Source organism: Diabrotica virgifera, chromosome 5 (genome assembly GCF_917563875.1).
Source record: "Diabrotica virgifera virgifera chromosome 5, PGI_DIABVI_V3a".
Taxonomy (NCBI): domain Eukaryota; kingdom Metazoa; phylum Arthropoda; class Insecta; order Coleoptera; family Chrysomelidae; genus Diabrotica; species Diabrotica virgifera.
The window spans coordinates 48151894-48176865 of NC_065447.1; the positions used below are offsets into that span (position 1 = coordinate 48151894).

Sequence of the window (24972 nt, forward strand, 5' to 3'; positions counted from 1 at the left end):
TATGGGTATCCACATCCTACTGCATTCCACCGAGGAATTTGCGACACAATTGGTTTCGTTTAGCATAATTAGAGCCGCTTCTTTGATTTTTCTCTTTTTACTATCTGTTTCTTTCAGGACTATACTTGAATCTCTCCACTGAACTCTATGTTCATTATCCCATGCGTGTTGACATATTTGAGATCTATCAAATTCTCTATTTTTAATATAAGATAGATGTTCACTTATTCTAACGTTTAATGGTCTTGATGTTTCACCTATATAAAACTGTTCGCATTCACAGGGTATTTTATAAATACAATTCTTTGTCCTTTCTTGTTCATTGTTAGGTTTAGTTTTAGATAGAATAGATCTCAATGTGTTGGTTGTTTTGAATGTTGTTGAAATGTTGAATTTATTTCCTATTGTTTTAAGTTCCTCGGATAGTCCTTTTATGTATGGTATTGATATTTTTCTCGTATTATTTCTTATGAATGTTGTAGGATCCCGTTCTATGTTGTTCTGTTCCATTCGATCCAATCTTGACAATTCCTTATTTATAAACGATAAAGGATAATATTCCCATTCTAAATAGTTAAAATTGTAAAAATGCCACAAGAAAATAGCTTCAGAACAACGAAAACAATCACTTTCTGCACTTGTTAGGAAAATAACTATTACTGCTATCAGAAAACAGGAAATAATGTTTATTTGACAAATAAATATTGTTTTTTGCTTAAATTCAATATTAATGCCGCCACACACCTTCCTCTTGACAGTTTGAACATTTGATTATACAAACATTTTTTTTTGTTTTCTCAGAGAAATAAAATGTATTTTGAACTAAATAAATTACATGCATTCTTCTTATTATGTCAATAAATTTAATTCAAAAAAAATTTTTTTGCACACTAGGTATAAATAATTATGTAAATGTTTATATTACTGAATAGAGAATTACATTACTTTTTAAATGAGTTATCACACAACACCTATTCCCATTTAAAAAAAAATCATCGATGACGTCATCACGCCCAGATGGGTGACGTCACTAATAGGATATATAATATGCCAAAAAGTCGTAATTTAAAAATAAAAATTGACTTGTTTTGGGATTTTTTTTCCAGAGTCGTCCATTCTCGAGAAAATGAATTTATTCCAACCTTTACGTGCTCACTGTATACTTGTTATGTATATAAATCACTATTATGGTTTTTAATCTTGAATCTGAAAAACGTTAAAAAATAAGGCTATAAGCCACCAGATAAGGTAAGGCTAATTTTACTAGTACAGTGGAACCCCGTTAACTCGGATTAATTGGGACCGCGGCCGATCCGGGTTATCGAAAATCCGGGTTAGCCGGAGAAAATGGTAAAAATTAATAAAATATGGTATGCTTACAGATAAACCCCGTTATAATTGTCACACAGACACTGGTAAACCACGTTCGCATTCCACACAAAACCACACATACAAAGCGTCGTCAAAAGTCTCATTCTTAGCTTTATTAGCTTTGCACCGATTAAACTGTCTTTGTTATCATTTTGAAAAAAAAATTCTTCGATTTTAGTTCTATTTTTCTTCCAATCCTATACTGTAGATGTACCGACACCATAATATAATGCTGCAAGATTCACCTTTATCAATTCTACTTAATGCTTCTAGTTTCTTTTCCATTGTCACTACAACATTTTTACGTTTTGTTGCCCTTATAGACAAAAGACACGCAAACACAAAATCTGAATAAATTTACGAACGATTACAAAACGGAAGCGAACAATAATACGACTTTACTACACACAATACCGTCTCTGATGTTATGTTATTTAATAACAGTGATGACTAAGACCATTGTTAAAAAAAGAATTTTAATAGTCTTTTCTAAACAATGCTAACACAGACAGTTTCAAAAAAATAAAGGATAATACAGGTTCCTGTTGTTTTCGACAAGAATGTGGTGTAGGTATTATGAGTCATTTTTACTATGGTATATGTAGTTCAATCCGGTTCCATTATCTCTCAAATATTATATTACATAGAGTTGGTACAAAACCTCGTGAACCTTGAAAATGCGTATGTATAACCGAAATAAAATGAAGCCAAAAACATACGACTATTTTATTTGCTGCGAATTGCGCGACAGGGTCCCATCTGCACCCTGATATTTTCAGTAATGTCGGATTCATCAATCGTTTCGTTCGTATATTGACGTCACCAAATGAATGAATTAGGTTCACGAGATTTTGTAACAGCAACACATTTTTATTGTTGAAATGTTTGTCTGATAAAAATCGGTCCGGGTTAGCCGGAGTTCCGGGTTATCGGGGGCCGACTTATCGGGGTTCCACTGTATAATCATAATATGTTTGTTTACAAATAATGTATATTTACAAACTACTTACCGGATCTATTTAGTATATGTGTAGTATCAAAACATAGTTCTGCAATTTATTATTCATACTATGAGTTTCTTCATGAAAGTTATTAGTTTCTAGATTTTTGGGTAAACATTCCATAAAAACATATAATTTCTACACCATGCAGATTCTATTTTGAAACAATATAGTTTCATATTGTTTCAGATCATCAGCAAATGTGTCCACAAAAGCAAATCTTGTTATTCTACCGATTTTTCGAAAGTTAATTTCAAGTTCTGCAATTTCTACAATGTATCGTCTAATAAGAAATACCTGATGATATGGTGTTGGTGGGAAACAGTGAAGGCGACTTCAAACAAAGAACAGCGGAGACAAGCTATTTAGGAAAAAGTTTTAAAACCTAGTAGGACAAAGATAGAGTATTTGAAATGTTTGTTTAAAGATGGAGTTACTACAAACAAAATGATATCTTTGGATGATGAAAAGTGAGAGATTTTATTACCTGGGATCGGTATCACAGAGTGATGTGGAAGTGGATGGCTATGCATGCAAAAGAATTAGTGTTGGATGGATAAAATGGAAGGAAGCGAGTGGTGTGTCATGTGAGAAAAAAATTCCAATGAATATGAAGGAAAAATTCTATAAAATAGCTTTAAGACTGGCTATGACGTATGAAACTGAAGGTTGGGCAATTAAAAAGAAAGAGGAACAACGAATGCATGTAGCAGAAATGATAATGCTTAGACGGATGAGTGTAGTAACAAAAAAGGATAAAATTAGGAATGAGTATATTAGGAGAAGTCTAGGGGTGACACAAAGTGATACCAAAATGTAGGTTATGTTCGAAGAGTTTGATTATGTTCAATGTTGGGACGTTAATCACCCAATATGAAGAATTGCTGAACTGCGAATTTGATATTTCACAAAAGAATAATGACAACTTATTGTCTAGTTTAATAAAGGAGTAAAGCTCATAAAATATGGTAATGGTAAGAATCCAGCATTCCGACTAATAAAGTTGATTGAGGTGGTTAAGCGATTAACAACGATACATATTCTTGCATTTTAATGAGAAGAGAGCCATTACTCTCGTCATAAATCGTCAAAAAATACTTGAGTTTGGACTAGAACAACAAGTTTATAAAGATATAAAGATACAATAAGCGTTTAAAGAAAAAGCATGCAAATCCGCATGCAGAGTTAGAGTTTACCTCCGAGTCTTTAAAAAATCCCGAAAATGAAGTTTCAAGGGACTAATAAGGGACACATAATGAACCTTTAATAAATTAATAGTACAGAGCCTCTACTATGTGCTTATACGTATTGCGGAATAACCGTTTCCTCAGTAGAGGCTCTGTACTGTAATCAAATCTGAATCATCTTTTCTTTTCTTTTAGTTTATACTTTATTCACCTTTGGTGGATATTAAAGGAAATAGTTCGCTAAAATTATTATCACGGTGAATGACAGGACGTGAAATGCAATTTAGATTTCCCTTGTCCAGTATTTCGCCACTCTGTTATGCTTTATTTTTCCAACTTAAAAAGCTCAGAGGATAAATAATTTCGAAGTTTATTTCCTGACTTATTAGACTTTTAATTCATAGATGGAGCTAGTAGCATATTTGGTAATTATTTTGATTATTTCATTCATAAGAGATTCTGACCAATAGAAAGCTACAGAAATCTGAATTAAATCGATAATTTTTGATAATCTCCCGTCGTTAAGAATATTACGTCAGATGCCCTTCGTTGCTACGAAAAAATACATTCAGTGACATTAATGACAATTAATGTTTTAAAAATTATAAAAGTGATGACTTTCAATCGTCAAATATTTATAAAAACTGTGTGTTTATTGGTACTTACATAAATAAATTACAATAAAATTTTGCTCTTGAACAGTTTTATTCATGAAATAATCGCAACAAATTGCACTCGACCCCTGAAATTAATATAGAATTTTTGCTCTCGTGACACTTTGACATAATTTCACTCGCCTTCGGCTCGTGAAATTAAAACTGTCAAAGTGTCACTCGGGAAAAATTCAATAATTTCAGAGCTCTTGTGCAATTACTAGTGATAATTACCCGGAGAGGATGATAGTCCATGTGGTGAGACCGCTCCCGTCTGAAAAACATTTCTAATTCGGTTTCTCTGCGGATTCATATTAAAAAATTATATCCTTTAAACAAATCTGAAGGGTGCCGGACGAAATTTTTGGGCAGAAATTGTCTAAAAAATTTTTTTATACAAATACATAACATAACCTTTTATTGCTCGAAAAAATATATTTTTAGGTTTTTTGGGTCATTCTAAACAAGAAAGGTATCTGGTGATTTTTCCCAAAAATTGACAGTTTTCGAGTTATAGGCGATTTAAAATCTAAAAAATGCGAAAATACGCATTTTCGAGGCCCAAAATCTTAAATACTATTTAAATAGCAGAGACACAAATACTATTTAAATTAGCATTTTAAAGGGTGCCAATAACTTGGATTAAAGTTTAAACATTCCTTTTCAAGATTCCGACGAGTGATCGGGTCTAACTTCAATTTAGACCGTAGTTTTTTATTTGTTAATTATGCGTGTCCATCCGGCTTTTTGCCGGTGCGGCGCGCACTATTTTCAAAAATCTCCTATTTTCCTCCGAAATATATTTTTTCTAGATTCTTTGGGACATTCTAAATAAAATAATTTTCTTGGAATTTTTCTCAAAAGTTATTAGTTTTAGAGTTATAAGCGATTTAAAATCCGAAAAATGACAAAAAAACATATGTTCGCATTTTAAATTGCTTATAACTTTAAAACTAGTAACTTTTGAGAAAAATGTCAAGAAACTTACTTTATTTAGAATGTCCCAAAGAATCTAGAAAAAATATTTTTCGGAGGAAAATAGGAGATTTTTGAAATAGAGCGCGCCGCACCGGCCAAAAAATCGGATGGGCATGCATAATTAACAATTAAAAAACTACGGTCTAAGTTGAAGTTAGACACGATCACTCTTCGGAATCTTGAAAAGGAATGTTTAAACTTTAATCTAAGTTATTGGTACCCTTGAGATGAGATTTGAAGCCTCGAAAATGCGTATTTTCGCGTTTTTTAGATTTTAAATCGCCTATAACTCGAAAACTGTCAATTTTTGAGAAAAATCACAAGATACCTTTCTTGTTTGTAATGACTCAACAAATCTAAAAATATATTTTTTGGAGCAATAAAGGGTGATCTTATGTGTTTGTTTAAAAAAACTAAACAATTTCTGCCCAAAAATTCCGTCCGGCACCCTTCAGATTTGTTTAAAGGGGAAATTTTTGAATATGAATCCGCAGAGAAACCGAATTAGAAACGTTTTTCAGAAGGGAGCCGTCTCACCACATGGACTATGAAAGGATTTGATTTCAGTTCAGTGCCTCTACCCAGGTGCTCCGATGAGGAAACGGTTATTTCGAAATACGTATAAGCACATAGTAGAGGCTCTGTACTGTAATCAAATCTGAACCATCTTTTCTTTTCTTTTCATATAAATTTAAATTTTAAAATGTAGTGTTTTTGGATTTATTTTCCAATATGAATAAATAAATTATAACAAAAAAAATATATAACTTACACGCATCTGGTGAACGGATACATTTGTGCTTAATCCAAATAATAAAGAACAAAATTATAATAAATCCAACACTCACAAATGAAAAACACAGATCACTACCAGCATTGGTCATTTTTAATACGAGCAATAAAAATTGCACTATTTCAAATATGTGTAATGAATTAACTCCTTTAAATCACTGAATTGAAATAGCGTAGACTCAAGTGTTTTTTGTTTTCTGTTTGAGTATGATTAGATGTAATCTGATATAGCTAACCCAAACAAGACTTTTAGAAAAAAACATGAATCTAAGGTACATTGACCACATTTTAGGTTATCTTGAATCGTACTTTACATTTTATTGAATTATATAGGTACCTTAAAGGGGTGACACACACGCGAGTAAGTACGCGAACTTATGGCTCGACGACATTTTTTCGCGCGTGTAAGTACGCGTACTTTAAGTCCGCCGAGTAAGTATGCTCGAAACAGAAGTGGAAGATCAAGTGAATAGAGCAAACAGAGCCGCTGGTTGCCTGAATGACACAATATGGAGAAATAAAAATATCGGAAAAGTAATGAAAGACAGAATTTACAAAACAGTCATCATACCAATAATGACACACGCAGCAGAAATACAACCCGACACAGAGAGGACAAAAAGATTGCTCGAAATAGCGGAGATAAAAACCCTTCGAAAAATCGATGGTAAGACCAGATATACGACGGAGATGCAAGGCGGATAACATTAATAACTGGGTAAGAAACAGAAGAATAGAATGGAATGACCACATAAGCCGAATGACAACAAATAGGGTAGTCAGGACAGCGAGAGACGGTTCCCCAATAGGAAGACGATCAGTGGCAAGACCACGAAAACGATGGAACGACAACTTACTAGAGGCACATTGAAAAAACAGACAGAGTCATGCCTATACAAAAAGAAGAAGAAGAAGAAGAAGAAGAAGAAGAAGAAGAAGAAGAAGAAGAAGAAGAAGAAGAAGAAGAAGAAGAAGAAGAAGAAGAAGAAGAAGAAGAAGAAGAAGAAGAAGAAGAAGAAGAAGAAGAAGAAGAAGAAGAAGAAGAAGAAGAAGAAGAAGAAGAAGAAGAAGAAGAAGAAGAAGAAGAAGAAGAAGAAGAAGAAGAAGAAGAAGAAGAAGAAGAGTAAATACGCCGTCGATCCAACAAGTCTTACTCGTAGCCTGTACGTGTATCATTGCGTCGAGCAAAGAGCCGCGAGCCGTTATTTTATTGCGTTGAAGTTACACTTATATTTTCACTAATTAAGCAAATTGCCTATAAATAATTGGATCGTTTATTGTTGAAAGGAGACAAGTTACATTTTATAAGTTTTTAGAAAACCTTAAAAAACTATTTTAAGCTATATACTAAATTATTTTAGATTATTTGTTTTTCAGTAAACCTACTTAATTTTTTTATTGAATTAACGTGTCCGGATTACAATGATCATTGACACAGGTACAATAATTATATATTAATAAACAATACATACATACAATAAATACATAGATTCAGGGTACATGAACATTTATACAGGGTGTCCAGAAACTCTACCGACAAACGAAGACAGGAGATTCCTCAAATAATTTTATGACAATTTAACCCAATTCACCTAGTCCGAAAATGCCTCCTAAGGGAGCTAGAGCTCTTTGAAGATGGCGCCATGTAATTAGTTTTTCTTAAATACCTCCAGAACGCTTCTATTTAGAAAAACGAAAATTGGTATATTTATTTACTTTCCTGAAGTGAATCGATTCCATCCATTGCGAATTTCTAGTACCGGTCATAGGCGTACGTTTTGGGTAGGACAACGGTTATTTTATTGCATAACTTTTTTGTCTTCAACTTTTAAGCATTTTTGATACTGGATTATTAAATTGTGAGGTATTCTAGTACTGAGAGGTACTCTTACTTTAAGTCGATAGGATACACCGTTTTCTAGAAAAATCTATTTGAAAGTTTTTAGTTTTGGGAATTTGAAAAAAAAAAAGTTAAAATAAATTTAAAAAAAAACCGATGTATTTTACCAACTTAAAGCAAGAGTAACTTTTAGTACTCTAATATCTCATAATTGAATAATCTCGTGTCAAAAATACTTAAAAATTAAAGACAATAAAGGTATGCTATAAAATAACTCTTGACCTACCCAAAACGGACGCCTATGACCGGTACTAGAAATTCGCCATTAATGAAATCGATTAATCTCTGGAATATAAATATATGTACCAGTTTTCATCTTTCTAAATAGTTTTTTTTAATCTTTTTTTTTTAAATTCAAGGAACGAAAAATTTTCAAATCGATTTTTCTAGAAAACGGTGTGTCCTATCGACTTAAACTAAGAGGACCTTTTAGTACTAGAATAACTCACAATTAAATAATTCAGAGTCAAAATGCTTAAAAATTAAAGACAAAAAAGTTAGGCGATAAAATAACCGTTGCCCTACCCAAAACGGACGCCTATGACCTGTACTAGAAATTAGCAATGGATGGAATCGATTCATTTCTGGAAAGTAAATGTGTATACCAATTTTCGTTTTTCTAAATAGAAGCCTTATGGAGGAATTTAAGAAAAACTAATTACATGAAGCCATCTTCAAAGAGCTCTAGCTCCCTTAGGAAGCATTTTCGGACTAGGTGAATTGGGTTAAATTATCTTAAAATTATCTGAGGAATCTCCTGTCTTCGTTTGTCGGTAGAGTTTCTGGGCACCCTGTATTTTAATGAAAATATTTATATTTCGTAGGTAGCTTATGGTGTGGAGAATATCAGTTGGCGAGTTTAACTGAGATGAAGTCAAGAATTTATAAAGACAGTGTAAGAGCAATAACGTCATATGCATCAGAAACAAAACCTGACACAGCCACAACACAAAGACTACTACAAACGGCAGAAATTAAAGTACTGAGAATAATTACAAGAAATACGCTGAGAGATCGAAAGGGGAATGCAGACAGAAGAAAATGTAATGTACAATACATAAACAAATGTACACTAAATAGAAAAAAAGGATGGAATAGTCACATAAGACGAATGAGGGAGACCCGAGTGGTCAAAATATATAGAAGTATCGGCTGACCGCACAAAAGTTGGATTGACAATCTTCCATAGAGGTCTCGGTCCGCCAATGATTAATAAGAATTGCTTGTAAAGAGGAAAAAGAAGAAATAAAAAAACCATCTCCAAATATATGGAAAGAAGGTACGAAAGAGGCGATGAAAATGAGAAATTTGGATGAAAACTACAAGAATAATAAAAAATACTGGCTTTAAAGTTGCTAGAAGCTGCCAAGTTAGCTGTAAATTATTGCTTTTATAATGGCATAGATATTAATCATTCAGCCAGTCGCAATAAGATTATAGTGTAATGTGCAGTGTGTGTTGATTAAATGTCTTGTTACTTTGTAAAGTCGACTTAATGGTCTTTACAAAGAGATACTTATTATATCCGAACGTCTGCAGTCCGTAAGATGAGTATCGATCCCAAAAGGATAGAAACTATTTTTATTTATTACTATTTTTTAATAATAAACAATTGCTAGAAAATACAGGGTGTCCAGAAACTGTACTGATAAAGGAATGGACTAAGAACGGATATTCGTCAGATAATTTTAAAATAATTTAACCCAATTCACCTCGCCCGAAAATGATTCCTAAGGGAGCTAGAGCTCTTGGAGAGCTCCCAATTCACTATTGGAGACCACAAATTTATAGAAAAATAGTCTTGGTGCGTTTGCCACTATGCTAATTTCCGATTATATAGTACCGATTTCAGTACCTACCAAAAATATTAGTTGCGCTAGTCGATTTAGTATGAAAAATGTGGGTTTGTGTTTGCAACTAATAGCTTGATTTTAATCAGCATATATAGGGTGAGGCAGATAACTGGCCTATTAGAAATATCTCGAGAATTGAAGGCAACAGAATCATGAAAATTGGAATAAAGGGGTTTTGAGGGATGATGTATTAAATGAAAATATTTTCATCTCTTTGCAACTTCCGGTTATACCGGAAGTTGCTTATAACTTCGTTTTTTTAATAGGACACCCTGTATATTTTTACATTTTTGGATTCTCCTCAATATCTTCTTTCTTAAACTATGAGTTTTTGTAATATTATACAGGGTATTTTAAAAGATATTTACGTTTTTTTTATTAATTTCGTAGCAATATTCACACCCTGTAGAATTGTAATAGTTTGACATTTAAAACTCTGCTTACGTTCAAGTGATTTTTAATATAGTCTATTATTGTTAGGAATCATTAGTATAGCTAATTTTGAAATTTTAGTATACAGGGTTGGTCGAAACTCGGAATGAATATTTTTTGAGTTTTCTTAAATAGAACACCCTATATTTTAGTATTGTAATGAAATGATATTTTGTAGTACTTTTTATTTTATAAGTGTTCCCTATACCTAACTGCTTTAATTTGTGAGTTATTGGTGATTCAAGCTAAACATTAATTGCAACAAAAAATACGTAAAATTTTATTAGGTTGGCCGTGAAAATATTAAATCACAAATAATTTCTCAGAAATCAATACATACTAGTCCAGACTAATCCTTAAAATTACCAATAATGGTTTAGCTATCAAAATACCTACGTATAGCCCAGTAAATGAACGGGAAATTCGGCGATACCGTGTAATTTTCAGGGGCAACTCTGAATTGCATGAAAAGTTGGATTTAGGTTCTACTTATCCTCCACTTCAAAGTTGAAATTGTGATTGTTGGTTGCTTTTACTTGGGGGGTGACAGTAACCCCTTCTCGGGGGTGAAAAAACATACGTTCACGATAAGTCCGGAAATGGATAAATTGACTGATTCTAAGCAACTTTTGTTCTATAGAGTTTTTTACGTAAGTTAATACTTTTCGAGTTATTTGCCATTGAAAATGTTGATTTTTCGACAAAAAACTACGTTTTCAAACGGTTTTTCGCAAATAACTTAAAAAGTAAATATTTTATCGAAAATAATATCCTTAGCAGAAGTGTAGCTTATAAAAAACCCAAAAAAATGGTGTACCAGTATAGTCTATCAATCAAATAAAAACAAAGTTGTAGCTCATGAAAAATACGTTCTTATTCGTCTAGTTCCAAATCGAATATTTCAAGGTGAAATCACTGAAAAATTACGCACTTTTTGGGAAAAACCCATTTAAAATTTTTTAAAGTGTTTATAAAAAGCTTTGTTTTAATTGCTAACAAAAGTTTTAGCATTAAAAATAAGCGAGTTACGCTCAAAATAAAGTTGGCCCTCTTTTTTTTTGTAAAAAATCATGAAAATCTCGCCGTGTTTAGCTCCCCAAATGAAATTAATCGCTACCGCTTTCCAAACAATTTACTTACCTATCTATTTTTTACACGATCTGTCAGTCTCACCGTTTTAAAGTGTTTATTTTTTAAGGGTTATAACTGAGAAAGCTTGAATGGGTCACTAATCACGAGTGTATGCAAATTTTGAACAGCCATATCTTAACGAATTTTTCTTACGGAGAAACAAAATGAAACTAGCATATTTATAAGAGCAAAACCTACATTTTTTTAATCTTTAAGATTTCTCTTATCACTAATACTTTTTAAGTTATTATGAAAAAAATAAATTTTTCAAAAATTTTTAGAAAATTATTTTTTACTATAAAACCATTTTTTTTTAAATAAGCACTTCAAACCAATCAAACTTACAGATCATATAAACAATACACATACAGTTAAAATAGATGGTAAAGCCAAACGATTAATTTCATTTAGGGTGCTAAATAGAGGGAGGTTTTCACGATTTTTTTACAAAAAAAAGGGGCCAACTGTTTTTTCAGTGTAACTCCTTTATTTTTATTGCTGTAAACTTTTGTAAAATACAAATAATAAGCTTTTTTTCGATACTTTAAAAATGTTAATAATGTTTTCCCGAAAAACCCTTCTTTCTTCGGTGATTTCGCGTTGAATTATTCGATTTGAAATTAGACGAATAAGAACGTATTTTTCATGAGCTACAACTTTGCTTCTACTCAATTTGTAGACTTTACTGGTACACCATTTTTTTCGTTTTTATAGGCTACACTTTTGCGAAAAATATTTTTTTCGATAAAATATTTACTTTTTGAGTTATTTGCGAAGAACGGTCTGAAACGTAGTTTTTTGTCGAAAAATCAAGATTTTAAATCGCGAATAACTCGAAAGATATGGACTTACGTAAACGTTATAGAACAAAAGGTGCTTAAAATAAGTCAATTTATCCATTTCCGGCCATATTTTAAAGACGCGTTTTTCACCCCCCGAGAAGGGGTAAATGTCACCCCCCAAGTAAAAGCAACCAACGGCACAAATTCAACTTTGAAGTGGAGGGTAAGTAGAACCTAAATCCAAATTTTCATGCAATTCGGAGTTGCCCCTGGAAATAACACTCCAAAAGGGTCATTTATTGGGCTAGTAGTTAAGATTGTTGGTCCGATTAACAATTAAGCACAAATTAAAGCAGTTAGGTATAGGAAATGTTTAAGAAATAAAAAAGAATGTGTGTGTACTTTGTACGCACGTAAGAAGTTATACTTCTATTATATGATTATATGATTAGAAACGAAATTAATATACTTTTTATTTATATTTTATTTAAATATTAAATTAATTTATACTTAATACTTCTCAAACATTTTTATTAAAACAGTGCCAAAAATTAAAATAATAAAAAAATAAAACACACACAAACACATTAAAAATGCCACAAATGATTTCTGAACATTAATTGTCGGAAAATTTTTTAACTAAATACGTATTTTCTGAAAATAAAATTATATAATAAATATACTTACAATCATAAAATGTATAAAAAAAATAAAAAAATAAAAGTTTCTATTGGGATTCGAACCAACTTACCACGCGGCTGGTATTTGCGTTGTATTGGGATTCACCCGCATTAAAACTGCACCACAGAGGCAGCTTGTCATTATGTGCGAAGATCGTCTAACTAAACAGATTAACCTTTTGACATTTTTAACTTATGTAAATCAAATTATTTTGATTTTGAATTGAAATGATTTAGAATTTAAAAAATACAACAAAACATAGGGTAAGAAGACAATATATTAGGTGAATATTGATATAAATTTTGATGGTAATCAAATTATGTAAAAAAAAGTATTACATACTACTTATGTATTTTGGTAGGTTCAAGGTAGGTATCGGAGCCCGTATAACGACTAATACATTTCGCAATCACTTGCGTCGTGCAAAGTGGCTATGTTCAAATATCATAACAAAATTTGATCAACTATTTATAAAACACTTACCAGTGAAAGATTCTTTAGCTTTGAATAAGCGAGATCTGCGGCACTCATACTAGGCACAGTTTGATGAGCTTTCACATTGGCATGCAACAATCATCTCTTCTATGTAAATAAGTCCAAAAATATAATATGAAAACTATTTAAAAAGGCAGTATAACCATTAACTAACTTTTTGTTTGTTGTTTCTCTTCCTACAAATTTTAAAACGCAACAAGCATACATTATAACCAAACACAGTCCCACGGCTGTGCCACAGCTGCCATATTGGATAATTTTTGTCATGTCATTTGAACATCCAATCAGAACAAAGTTATAATGCGCATGCGCCCGGTCGCTAGGTTTTCCCATATAAAATTTCACCGTCATTACGCCCGTAAAGAAGTATAACTTCAAAAAGTGCCATAAAATATCATTTCATTACAATACTAAAATACAGGGTGTTCCATTTAAGAAAACTCAGAAAATACTCATTCCGAGTTTCGACCAACCCTGTATACTAAAATTAAAAATTTAGATATACTAATGATTCTTAACAATAGTACAATATTAAGAATCATTTGAACGTAAGTAGAGTTTTAGTTGTCAAACTACTACAATTCTACAGGGTGTGAATATTGCTACGAAATTAATAAAAAAAAAGTAATTATCTTTTAAAATACCCTGTATAACATTACAAATCCTCATATTTTAAGAAAGAAGACATCGAAGAGAACCCAAAAATGTAAAAATATACAGGGTGTCCTATTAAAAAAAACGAAGTTATAAGCAACTTCCGGTATAACCGGAAGTTGCAAAGAGATGAAAATATTTTCATTTAATAGATAATCCTTCAAAACCCCTGTATTCCAATTTTCATGATTCTGTTGCCTTTAGTTCTCGAGATATTTCTAATAGGCCAGTTATCTGCCTCACCTCGTATAGGCATGAGCTCTACAATTTTGTATTGACAACCTAACCTATCTGAAGTTTGTTTCACGGTTAGAGTAAACAAAACATACAACTAAAAAAGAATTGATTGAAAGTAAGAAAGAAAGAAAGATTGGCATATTTAAACACGGATTTGCTTTATAGCTCGATTAAACTTTCTATTTGATTATGACTCCCCATATTTAAAAACAGAATATTAACAAAAGTAATAGATATAACCTTACGTATAGTTAATACTTTGTCAATTTTAGTACAACAAATTGGAACATGCTGCAATTTTGAGTACTGAATCGGCGCGCGCATCTAATTTTTTGTAGATACAATATTTTATATAGGTACTAAATTAAGAAGTACATACTGAATTTAGCATAATGGCAAGTAGACCTTAGGTCTGTTTTATTAATATATTATCAGCAATGTTGTGATATCCGAATAAAAGTGTTATGAATGTTACTCAATAGGTACTTACGATGTGTACGTCTACCTCTCCTTTCCTGACACTTCTTTCTAATCCAGCTGATACTCAAAAACATCAACAAAAACATTAATGCCACAACAGAAAAAGAGACGGACCCGTTATTAGGTAGACTATACGTTGTCATTTTCTTAGAATATAAAACAACAATAAATCGCGTTGGTTAAAATATTATTTAGATCTATTACGGATATCTTGTATAGAGTAATCTAAAGTGGCCATTGTTGTAACTTTAATATTCGGAGAGATAAAGATACCGAATCAGTAACTAGATCAGTCCATTATGGAAGTATGTACTTAAATTCTAAAAAGTGTATATGTACATTACTTGAATGCTACAGTAAACAAAAAAAGTTTGAGATAATTGGGAATATAGTGGGATAACTGCAAATGGCAAATAGATGCGTTTAATATGGCTATGTCAATATGTGTCACAAAAATTGTAAAAGAATATTATAATCTTTGGCATAAACCTTACCTGATTATGGAAATAGGGTATACCGAAACATAACAAAGTTCTTTATTTTAACGTTCTAGATGCACAATTAAATCAAACGAGGAGATACATTACGGTGACTATAAAGAGTACCCCCAGCTCAATGGTTGACCCCTCCCCCCAGGCTTCCAGTTTTAATGGCAGCTAACCAAAACATAATGGTTAGCTGGCCTTAAAGCTCAATACCAGTAAGGTCAAAAAAATCTATTAGTGCCAATAAATAGTCACGTCTATCAACTAAACCAGAGGCAATTGTAGCTGAGATCTCAATACCCGCCAATAAGAACGGCCAAAAATTTTCCACACAAATTTCAAAATAGATGAGCATTGGATAGGCGAATGGAATTAAGAAGTCAACAAGACACACCTAATAGAAAATTCCACAATCAAACCCAACGGTTTCTCTTTTGCACGCCGTTAAGGCCATCGGTACATAATTCGCAAATATTTTACGGCTATCCCTACTTTTTCTGTCTTTACACGGCAAATTATATGTAGTAAAATTCACACTGATATGGATATGTAAACATTACTAGAATGTCATTCTACTTGAAAATGTCATCATTAACTTAACGAGAATGGCTTTTGAATGTTCTTGGATAACTGTTATTTGTATAATTGCAAATTATTAATTCAGTTAAAAAATGTGATAATTTTTTCACTATGTATTCAGTGATTGTAATAATTTACATGTACAACAAAAACTAATACTCAATCGAGAAAAGAGGAAAAGTGTTAAAGTGGTTTTTTAATATATATTGTTACTATGGAACGCTTACAATTTTGAACATCTTTAACAACAAAATACTTGGATCACAGAATATATTATCCTGATGTATTCTCTGCTTGTAGTATGGTATAACTAGACCCAAACCCAGACATCCAAAGTGAAAGTTATCCTCCAACACCAAATTGTTCTATATGGTCTACATAATGTTCAGAAAAAAGTTACACAATTTTGAGTGTCGGGTTTGGGGGGTAGCTGGAAGATAAATCGGTAAATTCTTAGTTTTTTACGTTTTTCGTCAATATTTCTAAAACTATGAGGTTCAGCATAAACAACCTTCTACATAAAAATGTTCTACATTACATTTGAAATAAAAAAGGCCCTATGCATAATCCTTCGATATAATCGATATCGAAGGTCAACTAATACGATGGACAGAATATATAAAGGAATTATTCGATGATGAAAGAAGCGAACTAGAAACGCTAGATGACATGAGCGGTCCTCCAATAACTAGGGAAGAAGTGCAATACGCTATAAAGAACGCAAAAAACAGCAAAGCGATCGGACCAGATGGGATTTACGTAGAAACACTAAAGCTTTTAGGTACCGAGGGCATTAAGATACTTACGAAATTATTCAACTTAATCTACGAAAGCGGAAAAATTCCTAAAGATTGGCTTAAATTCTCATTTGTTGTACTACCAAAAAAACACAGAGCCACAAAATGCAGCGACTATCCCACCATCAGCCTAATAAGTCATGTATTGAAAACTTTTCTCAGAATAATTCATCAAAGAACATATAGAAAAATTGAGGAAAGAATCTCAAGTACTTAATTCGGTTTTCGCTGTGGCCTTGGAACGCGTGATGCATTATTCGCAACCCAAGTTTTAATTCAAAGATGCAGAGATGTAAATCATGACGTTTTCATGTGCGCGATTGATTTTGAAAAGGCCTTTGATAGAGTTCGTCATGAAAAAATGCTACATATTCTCAAAGCTACTGGTCTGGACGGTAGGGACATTAGGATAATCACAAATTTGTATTGGGGCCAGGCTGCATGTGTTAGGGTTGGGAATCAGTGCTCTGAAGTAGTAAAAATCAAGCGTGGAGTTCGACAAGGCTGTATATTGTCACCAATGTTGTTTAATCTTTACGCTGAAACAATCTTAAATGAAGTGTTGGAAAACGCAAAAGAGGGAATACTCATTAATGGTATGCTTATGAACAATATCAGATACGCAGATGACACCTTGATACTAACAGGATCAATTGAACATCTTTAAGCGTTATTGAACCGTATGGTGGCATTCTGCGCGATATATGGACTCAAACTCAACGCAAGAAAAACAAAGTTTATGGTTATTAGTAAACAGGCGGCCGTAAATAATAATAACTCTAACGTAACAATCGGCAATGACTCAATTGAACGAGTAAGTAATATTGTATATCTGGGTACTCATATTAATGAAAGCTGGAACCCTAGTACAAAAATAAAAAGTAGAATTGCCAAAGCAAGAACAAGTTTTATGAAATTTAAGAAAATCCTGTGAAGTCATGATATAAATTTGGAACTTCGAATAAGAATGGTTCGATATTATATATTCCCAGTACTACTTTACGGGGTTGAAGCATGGACCCTGACAGAATCGCTTTTAAAAAACCTAGAGGCATTTGAGATGTGGGTCTACCGCCGTATTCTGAAGATCAGTTGGGTAGAAAGAGTCACAAACGAAAGGGTTTTAGAACGCTTGAATAAAAGTTGCGAAGTAGTGAACACTGTTAAAAGGCGCAAATTGGAATATTTTGGTCATATAATGCGTCACCCAGAAAAATATGACATATTTCGCCTTGTCATGCAAGGTAAAATAATGGGAAAAAGAAGTGTAGGCCGCCGTACAACTTCTTGGCTCAAAAACCTACGCCAATGGTTTGGGAAAACTAGCACTGAACTTCGTGCAACTGTAAATAAGACAATGATTGTTAATGTGATGGGCAACATGAGAGCCAACGATCGACAAACGGTCTCGGCACCTTAAGAAGAAGAAGATAATCCTTCTAAAATGAACGGTTGCAAAGTTACGGAGATAGTATAGTATAATTGGTCCAAAAAAAGCCTAACCCAAACATCCAAAGTAAAAGTTTTCCTTTAACACTAAATTGTTCTATATGATCCAAATATTGTTCAGTAAAAAGCATTTTGAGCATCCGGTTTGGGGGGGAGGGAGATGAAGGAGAAGTCAGTAAATTAGTAGTTTTTTTTTACGTTTTTCGTCAATAACTCTAAAACTATGCTTTAGCGTAAACAATGTTCTATACAAAAATGTTCTACATAAAATTTAAAACAAAAAAGGTTCTATACATAATTGTTATAAAATCAACGGTTTTAGAGTTACGGAGGGTGAAAAGTGGAGGTTTTCGACTTTTTATATTTTTTGGGCAATTAATAATAAAGAGGATTGTTTTGTGAATAAAATTTGCTATTTCATTGGCCGATTAGTGATAAGCCCTTAAAGAAACGTCAACCTCACCACCCAAAATCATCATCAATTGCCCAAACAATATAAAAAGTATCGAAAAGCTACACTTTTTACCCTCCGTAACTCAGGAACGGTTGATTTTATAACAATTATGGATAGGACATTTTTTGTTTTACATTTTATGTAGAACATTTTTGTATGGAACATTGTTTACGCTAAAGTTTTAGAAATATTGAGGAAAAACTTAAAAAACTACTAATTTACCGATTTTTCCCCCATCTCCCCCAACACCGGACGCTCAAAATGGTGTAACTGAACAATATGTGGACCATATAGAACAATTTGGTGTTGGAGGGAAACTTTTACTTTGGATGTCTGGGTTCTGCCTTTTTTTGGACCAATTATATTAGACTACATCCGTAACTTTGGAACCGTTCATTTTAGAAGGATTATGCATAGGGCCTTTTTTATTTCAAATTTAATGTAGAACATATTTGTATAGAAGGTTGTTTATGCTAAACCGCATAGTTTTAGAAATATTGAAGAAAAACGTAAAAAACTACGAATTTACCGATTTCTCCCCCACTCTTCCCCCCCAAAAACCCGACGCTCAAAATCGTGTGACTGGTATGGAACAATTTGGTGTTGGAGGATAACTTTTACTTTGGATGTCTGAGTTCCAGAAGGCATCCGCCTCACGGATTTTCTACTAGACCTTCCTATCTCACGAATCACCAACACTGAATACACGTTTCTGAACGCCACTGGGGCCTCTATTGTCGACCACATCCTAGTTACCAGTAACATTCTGGATCGGTTCGAGGATAGATGCCACATAGGCGACTAAATAACGTCAGACCACGTACCAATTCTTGTCAATTCCGACATACTAATTCCAAAACAACCCAACCCTCCAAGAACTATAAGAGACTATCGTCACGCTAACTGGACTGGATTCCAAAATTTCATCACGCAAAATCTCCCTATGTTAGGCGAACTCGATACTAACGATAGTATCGACACCAGTGCAACAGAAATTGAGAACCTCATCACCGAGGCGATCACGCACGCAATCCCACTTAAACAAATAACCCATACATCTCCGGCACTTCCACAATACATCATAGCCAAAATCCAACAAAAAAGACGTCTTCTACGTCAATACAAGGCCAACAGAAATCCACTAATCAAAACAGAATACAACCGAATCTGCGCCAGGATAAAGAGAGAGATATCTGACCTAACGGCCCGCCGGTGGGAAGATGCTACCTCAAAACTGGACTACAGAGACGGAAGTAAATTCTGGCACAAATTCAAAGTCCTAACAAAACAAAAACTATCTTACTTATCTAACAGATGACATTTCTAACATCAACTCATTATCCCTTAACTTCTACTAGTCTTCCAAAATAATCTACTTTAACTTTTTCCACAGTTTTTACTAAATCGACCAGTCACAACTCTAACACTATTTGTTCTTTTCCACCCAATTTCATAACTTATCGCCATTTGATCAGGTTTTCGTTATAGGTCCAACTAAACTTCAGAAAAATATTTATAAAAGGTTTTATACTAATTCTTCCACTCTCTTATCCATAGATGTGGGGTCTGGTTTCTGGGGCGCCCAGCCTTTTTCATCACACCTCATTACAGTAAACAATTCTGATATCACATCACAAATTATTCACTACCTTCTAATTTTACACATATTGCTTGTTTTCCAATACACCTTCATACATCCATCCAGTTTTAAACCTTTTCAATTCAACTCGATATCTTGGTATAAAAAAAATAAAAAATAGGAAAAAAAAATCCCTATTTCATAAACATGTTTAGTCCTAGATGCTTATGTTACATAAAAGGACCTCATACTTTTGCCAGGTTATTAGTTCAATTGATATTCTTCTTCACTTCCAATATCAACACTCAGGTACCTTAACCAATTAATTCACATATCATTATATCATATCAGTTTCCTCCTGTGACTCATACAACTTATCTTAATTTCAACACTACTTTAATATCAGACTTCCATTTACTACAGACTCTCTAATTTACTCTGCCATTGGTACAATTTAACCAAACACTCCTTTTAACCTTCGGAGTACGAAGACTGGGTCAAGCGTGACCCGAAATTCACTTATTTCTTAATATTTTATGAAATAATTTTTTTACAAATCCGATTGATCGTAAGTTCTCCTTATTTGTTTCAGTCTATTTTTTCGTATATAATTCGTGAACATGCAAATTACAGTTTTTCCTCTACGTAACATCTATGATGCTGGGTCAGTCCTGACCCGGTCTTCGGATTTCGAAAAATATTTTTAATATGTTTGTAGGTACACGTAAATCGCAGCCGTCTCTGTTTACGGGTATACGTATTCAAATATATGGCCGGAGCGAATTTACCTATGCCCATTTTCTGTAAGGTATTAAAATCTGGCCGCCGCAGCGAACTAGTGTATACCCATGGGAAACCATCTTAAAAAATTTAAATACAATAATTTAGGATTATAATGGTTATGTTTGTTTGTTTTTTGTTGAATTAAAGATACTGTTTATTAATACTGACTATTTAAAACATCCTTATAAATAAAATGAGAACGGGTCACGCTTGACCCATCTTCGTAATCTAAGTAAGTCAAATAATCTCCGTACTCCGAAGGTTAATTCATAGAAATCAAATTTTCCACAGCACAGTTGAACTTACTTCAATTAGAATAGGAACATGTATAGATGGCTGCATAGATTCTGGCTATTTCTCATTATAAAAATCATTTCTTACTTCACGTTCATCTTACATATTCAAGGTACTTACTTAAATGTAATTATAGCCATAACTTTGTTGATGTTTGTTATTACTATGTAAATTTTCATTAAATATTTTACTAACAATTAGTTGGCTGTCGTAATACAGGGTAAATTCCACGTCACGTTGTCTATCTGTCTTTTGACATCTTTCAGAAATATCAATCATTTTGCAATCAGTTGCCATTAAGTCATTGAAATGTGATCAACTCAATTTGGATCCCACGTGTTGGGAAACCTGTATACCTTACCTTAGGGCAATATCCTGTTTGCCATGTGACCATCACAGGCCTTTTTATCGAAGTATGCACTTTTAAGGCATCTATATTATATGTAAAGGGTTTTTACCCAGATATTTTTCTTTTGTGGCTCAGCTAGCATCCAGTTTGTAAGTATAACCAACTTGCTCTAACCTTTGTCAAAATTTAAATAATAACTTTATATTCATTAAATCGGTTATACTTATTTTTAGATCGAACACTGATGATGATTTTTTATAAAAATCGAAAACGTTTTGTTGTGATGTAGCCCTTTTAAGGGATTTTTAATAAAAAAAAAAAAAAATTTTTATATCTTTTACAAAGGATTTCTTTCCAATTTTGTGATTGATGGTATACAGCCAACTACAGGAAAACCTTTTCTTTTCCTTGTGGATTTTTTAAAAACTATCTCAACCATCTCATCTGTTGGTCAACAATCACATAGTCAATTCCCCAGACGGAAAAGCTGAAGCATTCAGAAATTCGCTTCAAAACAACTTTCAAACTCCAGACAACCCGAACTTTGATCGCTTATTTAAACTCCACACAGAATACATAGTAAATGTTACTCTCAACTACCACGTTCCAGTCTATGATCCTATCATGGATCCCCTCACAAACAGGGGAACGGAGAGCTTTTGCCAAATGGGTAAAAACAGCGCTCCCGGACCTGATGGCATCAACCGAAGGTGCCTCAAAAAACTTCCAGAGAGTATCATCCCTCTTCTAACTAAAATATTCAATGCATGTCTCAAAAACAGCCACTTCCCTACTCCTTGGAAAGTGGCCAATACCATCATGCTTTTGAAAAAAGGCAAACCCCCAACCGACGTGGAATCCTACAGACCAATCTCTTTAATAAACACTCTGGGTAAGGTTCTTGAGCTAATCCTAAAAGAAAGGCTCAATAACTTTCTCGAAAACCATAACATCATCCCAAAATTCCAATACGGATTCCAGTCTGGTAAATCTACTAAACATGCATTAATAGATTTCACAACTAAAGTTACTCAAACCATCAACAATGGTTCATTCGCCATAGCCACATTCCTGGATGTGCAGAAGGCTTTCGATCAGGTTTGGCACGATGGACTTGTTCGGAAACTTCTGGACATCGGGCTACCATTACAATTTACCAAAATTGTACACTCATACCTCCACAACCGAACTGTCAGAGTGAAAGTAAGCGATCAAAAGTCTACCCCCTTCACTCCACAAGCTGGAGTTCCCCAGGGTTCAGTCCTAGCACCACTGTTGTACATCATCTACAACAGCGATATCACAAACCAAAATATCCCAGGCACTCGGCTGTTTCTCTATGCAGACGACACGGCTCTACTCACGACAACCTATCGATACAACCCATTACTCATTCACAGAAGAGCCCAGGCTCTGTTGGACGGGGTCGGGGATTGGTGTTGTAAGTGGAGAGTCACGCTGAACGCGAACAAAACAACAACAATTGTGTTTCGCGCCCCTTCTGTGTCACAAAGAATCATAAGAAATGAAGACGACCAATATCCACTGAGATTGTTGGGAGAAAGGCTTGTTGTCAGCCCGACTGCGACCTACCTGGGAGTACTGTTCACCAGGACTCTTAACTGGGACGCAGATCTAAAGGCAACTTTAGATAGGGTAAGGAACAGAGCCAGACTTCTCAACCCTCTCTCTGGACGAATTGGCAAGACACACAAGAAGACTCTTACACACTTACAAGACCTATATTCGACCCGTCATTGAGTACAAATCATGCCTCTACTCTCTTTGCGCTAGAGCACAAAAAGAGAGGTTGTTGCGAGTGGAACGAAGAATCTTGCGTAGATGCAACTACGAGCACTGGAGATATCCCTCAAACGAAATCCATAACATCTCAAACATCCCCAAAATCAGTGAGAGAATAAACTCTCTGAACAGGAACTTCACAACCAAAGTAATCAACGGTCCCCACTCCGACACACAAGAATCTCTCAAATGTTCCTGTTCATCTTCTGGCCACGTATTCTACCACGCAAAGCCCAAGCGCAAAAAGATTCATCCACCGTCTGCTCTAATGCAAACATGCATTGACGAACTCCCGGTAGAATACGAAAACATCCTAGAGGCTATCCCGTTAGCCTACCGCACCCACCTATAACACATCCTCTTCCCTACCCCGAACAGGGAGAAGTTGGTTTTTTGCGGTTTCCCAACTTCATTGCACAATTATATATGTTCGTCCCAAGAAAATAGCCGCAACTATTTTCTCCACTCGAACGCTCACTGTCCACGCTGCGCTCAAAACCACCTCTTGGCCGCCGACGAGGGCCGCTGGTTCTACCAGTTGGCGTACAATGGTTTCTAGAGGGGTGGTCGAGGGCAAAGCACGGACAGTACACGTAAATATCTATGGAACCAACAACAACTCCATCAAACTTTCTTCTCTGTTGTCTTTTTGGCCTTCTGGACACCACCGTCCAGCATAACCCAGGATCACCAGGACACGACACATACCCCAGTATGTGTTCGGACTGTTTGCTTTTGCGGCCACTTGTTCGTTGTTCAACTCAATACATTTACTACAAACCCTGAAGAGGACAAAATCCTAAACGGGGACTCTCATTGATAGCATTTCCACATAGCATTTAATCTATACACGCAAATCAAACAATGAGATGATGATGTCTGAGTTATGCCATCTTTTGGATCAATTGTATCATAATATTGGATCTTCCACAAATAATACACAATAAATAACTTTTTATTAAATTCACGTCTTAAATCAATTATTTATAAAATACACTGTATATCAATATTATTTAATCAACAACTAAATATATTCCCGATGCCATGTCAAATATTTAAAATTATCACTGATTGTCACTGTCTGACTGACAGTATGCTGACAACTGAGTGCGTTGTAAGACAAAGATAGATTTGGAAAATATTACCACGGATATTGTGTTTATTTTTTTCGAATCTTAAAAAAAAAACTGATAAATATTTAAAAAAAATTTAAACGCAGAATGAAAAACTAAATTATTACCGAGGGCCGAAAGTCTATTAGAATAACTAAAAAGTTAACTTTAAATGAGATATTTGAAATTAAAAATCACACTAAATTTTCTCCTAGTTTTTCACCTATGTAACTTATTAAAATAAACATTATAGAAGTTCTCAGGGACTTTCGGCCCTCGCTATTAACGTAATCTTTCATTCTGCGTTTAAATTTTTCAAAAATACTTATTAGTTTTCTCAGGGATCGAAAAAAATAAATCCCCATTTGAATAGCATTGCAGCCGAAAATACGTACCCATCCTCTTAATGGTGTAATCTGAACCAAGTAGCAAAAAACTCAAGCGGGAAAACAAAAATAATAGAAATACAAAAATGAGAAAAACGCCACCGTTCGATATAGAAAGGAAATAAGCGAAGCCATAGAAAAATTCTATACTCCAAATGATACTCGATGAAAATATTAACGGACCAACAGCGTAAAATGAATGAACTATAATTAACACTAAGAAGAAATACCGGACATAACCCACATTGAAATAAGAATGACCCAAAATCAATTAA

At 33.8% G+C, this 24972-nt stretch overlaps 1 protein-coding gene across 4 annotated transcripts in view; it reads right to left on the reverse strand.

The window, feature by feature from the left end:
- LOC114328718 (uncharacterized) overlaps positions 1–24972 on the reverse strand; it is a 216849-nt gene that overhangs the window by 160450 nt on the left and 31427 nt on the right. The window contains exon 1 of one of the 4 annotated variants that reach the window (XM_028277653.2): positions 14638–14848. The exons of the other annotated variants lie outside the window; for them this stretch is intronic. Coding sequence (XP_028133454.1) covers positions 14638–14770 — 133 coding nt within the window. The 5' untranslated portion in view covers positions 14771–14848. Of the gene's footprint in view, positions 1–14637; positions 14849–24972 lie in introns of those variants that run through there. 4 annotated transcript variants of the gene reach the window in all.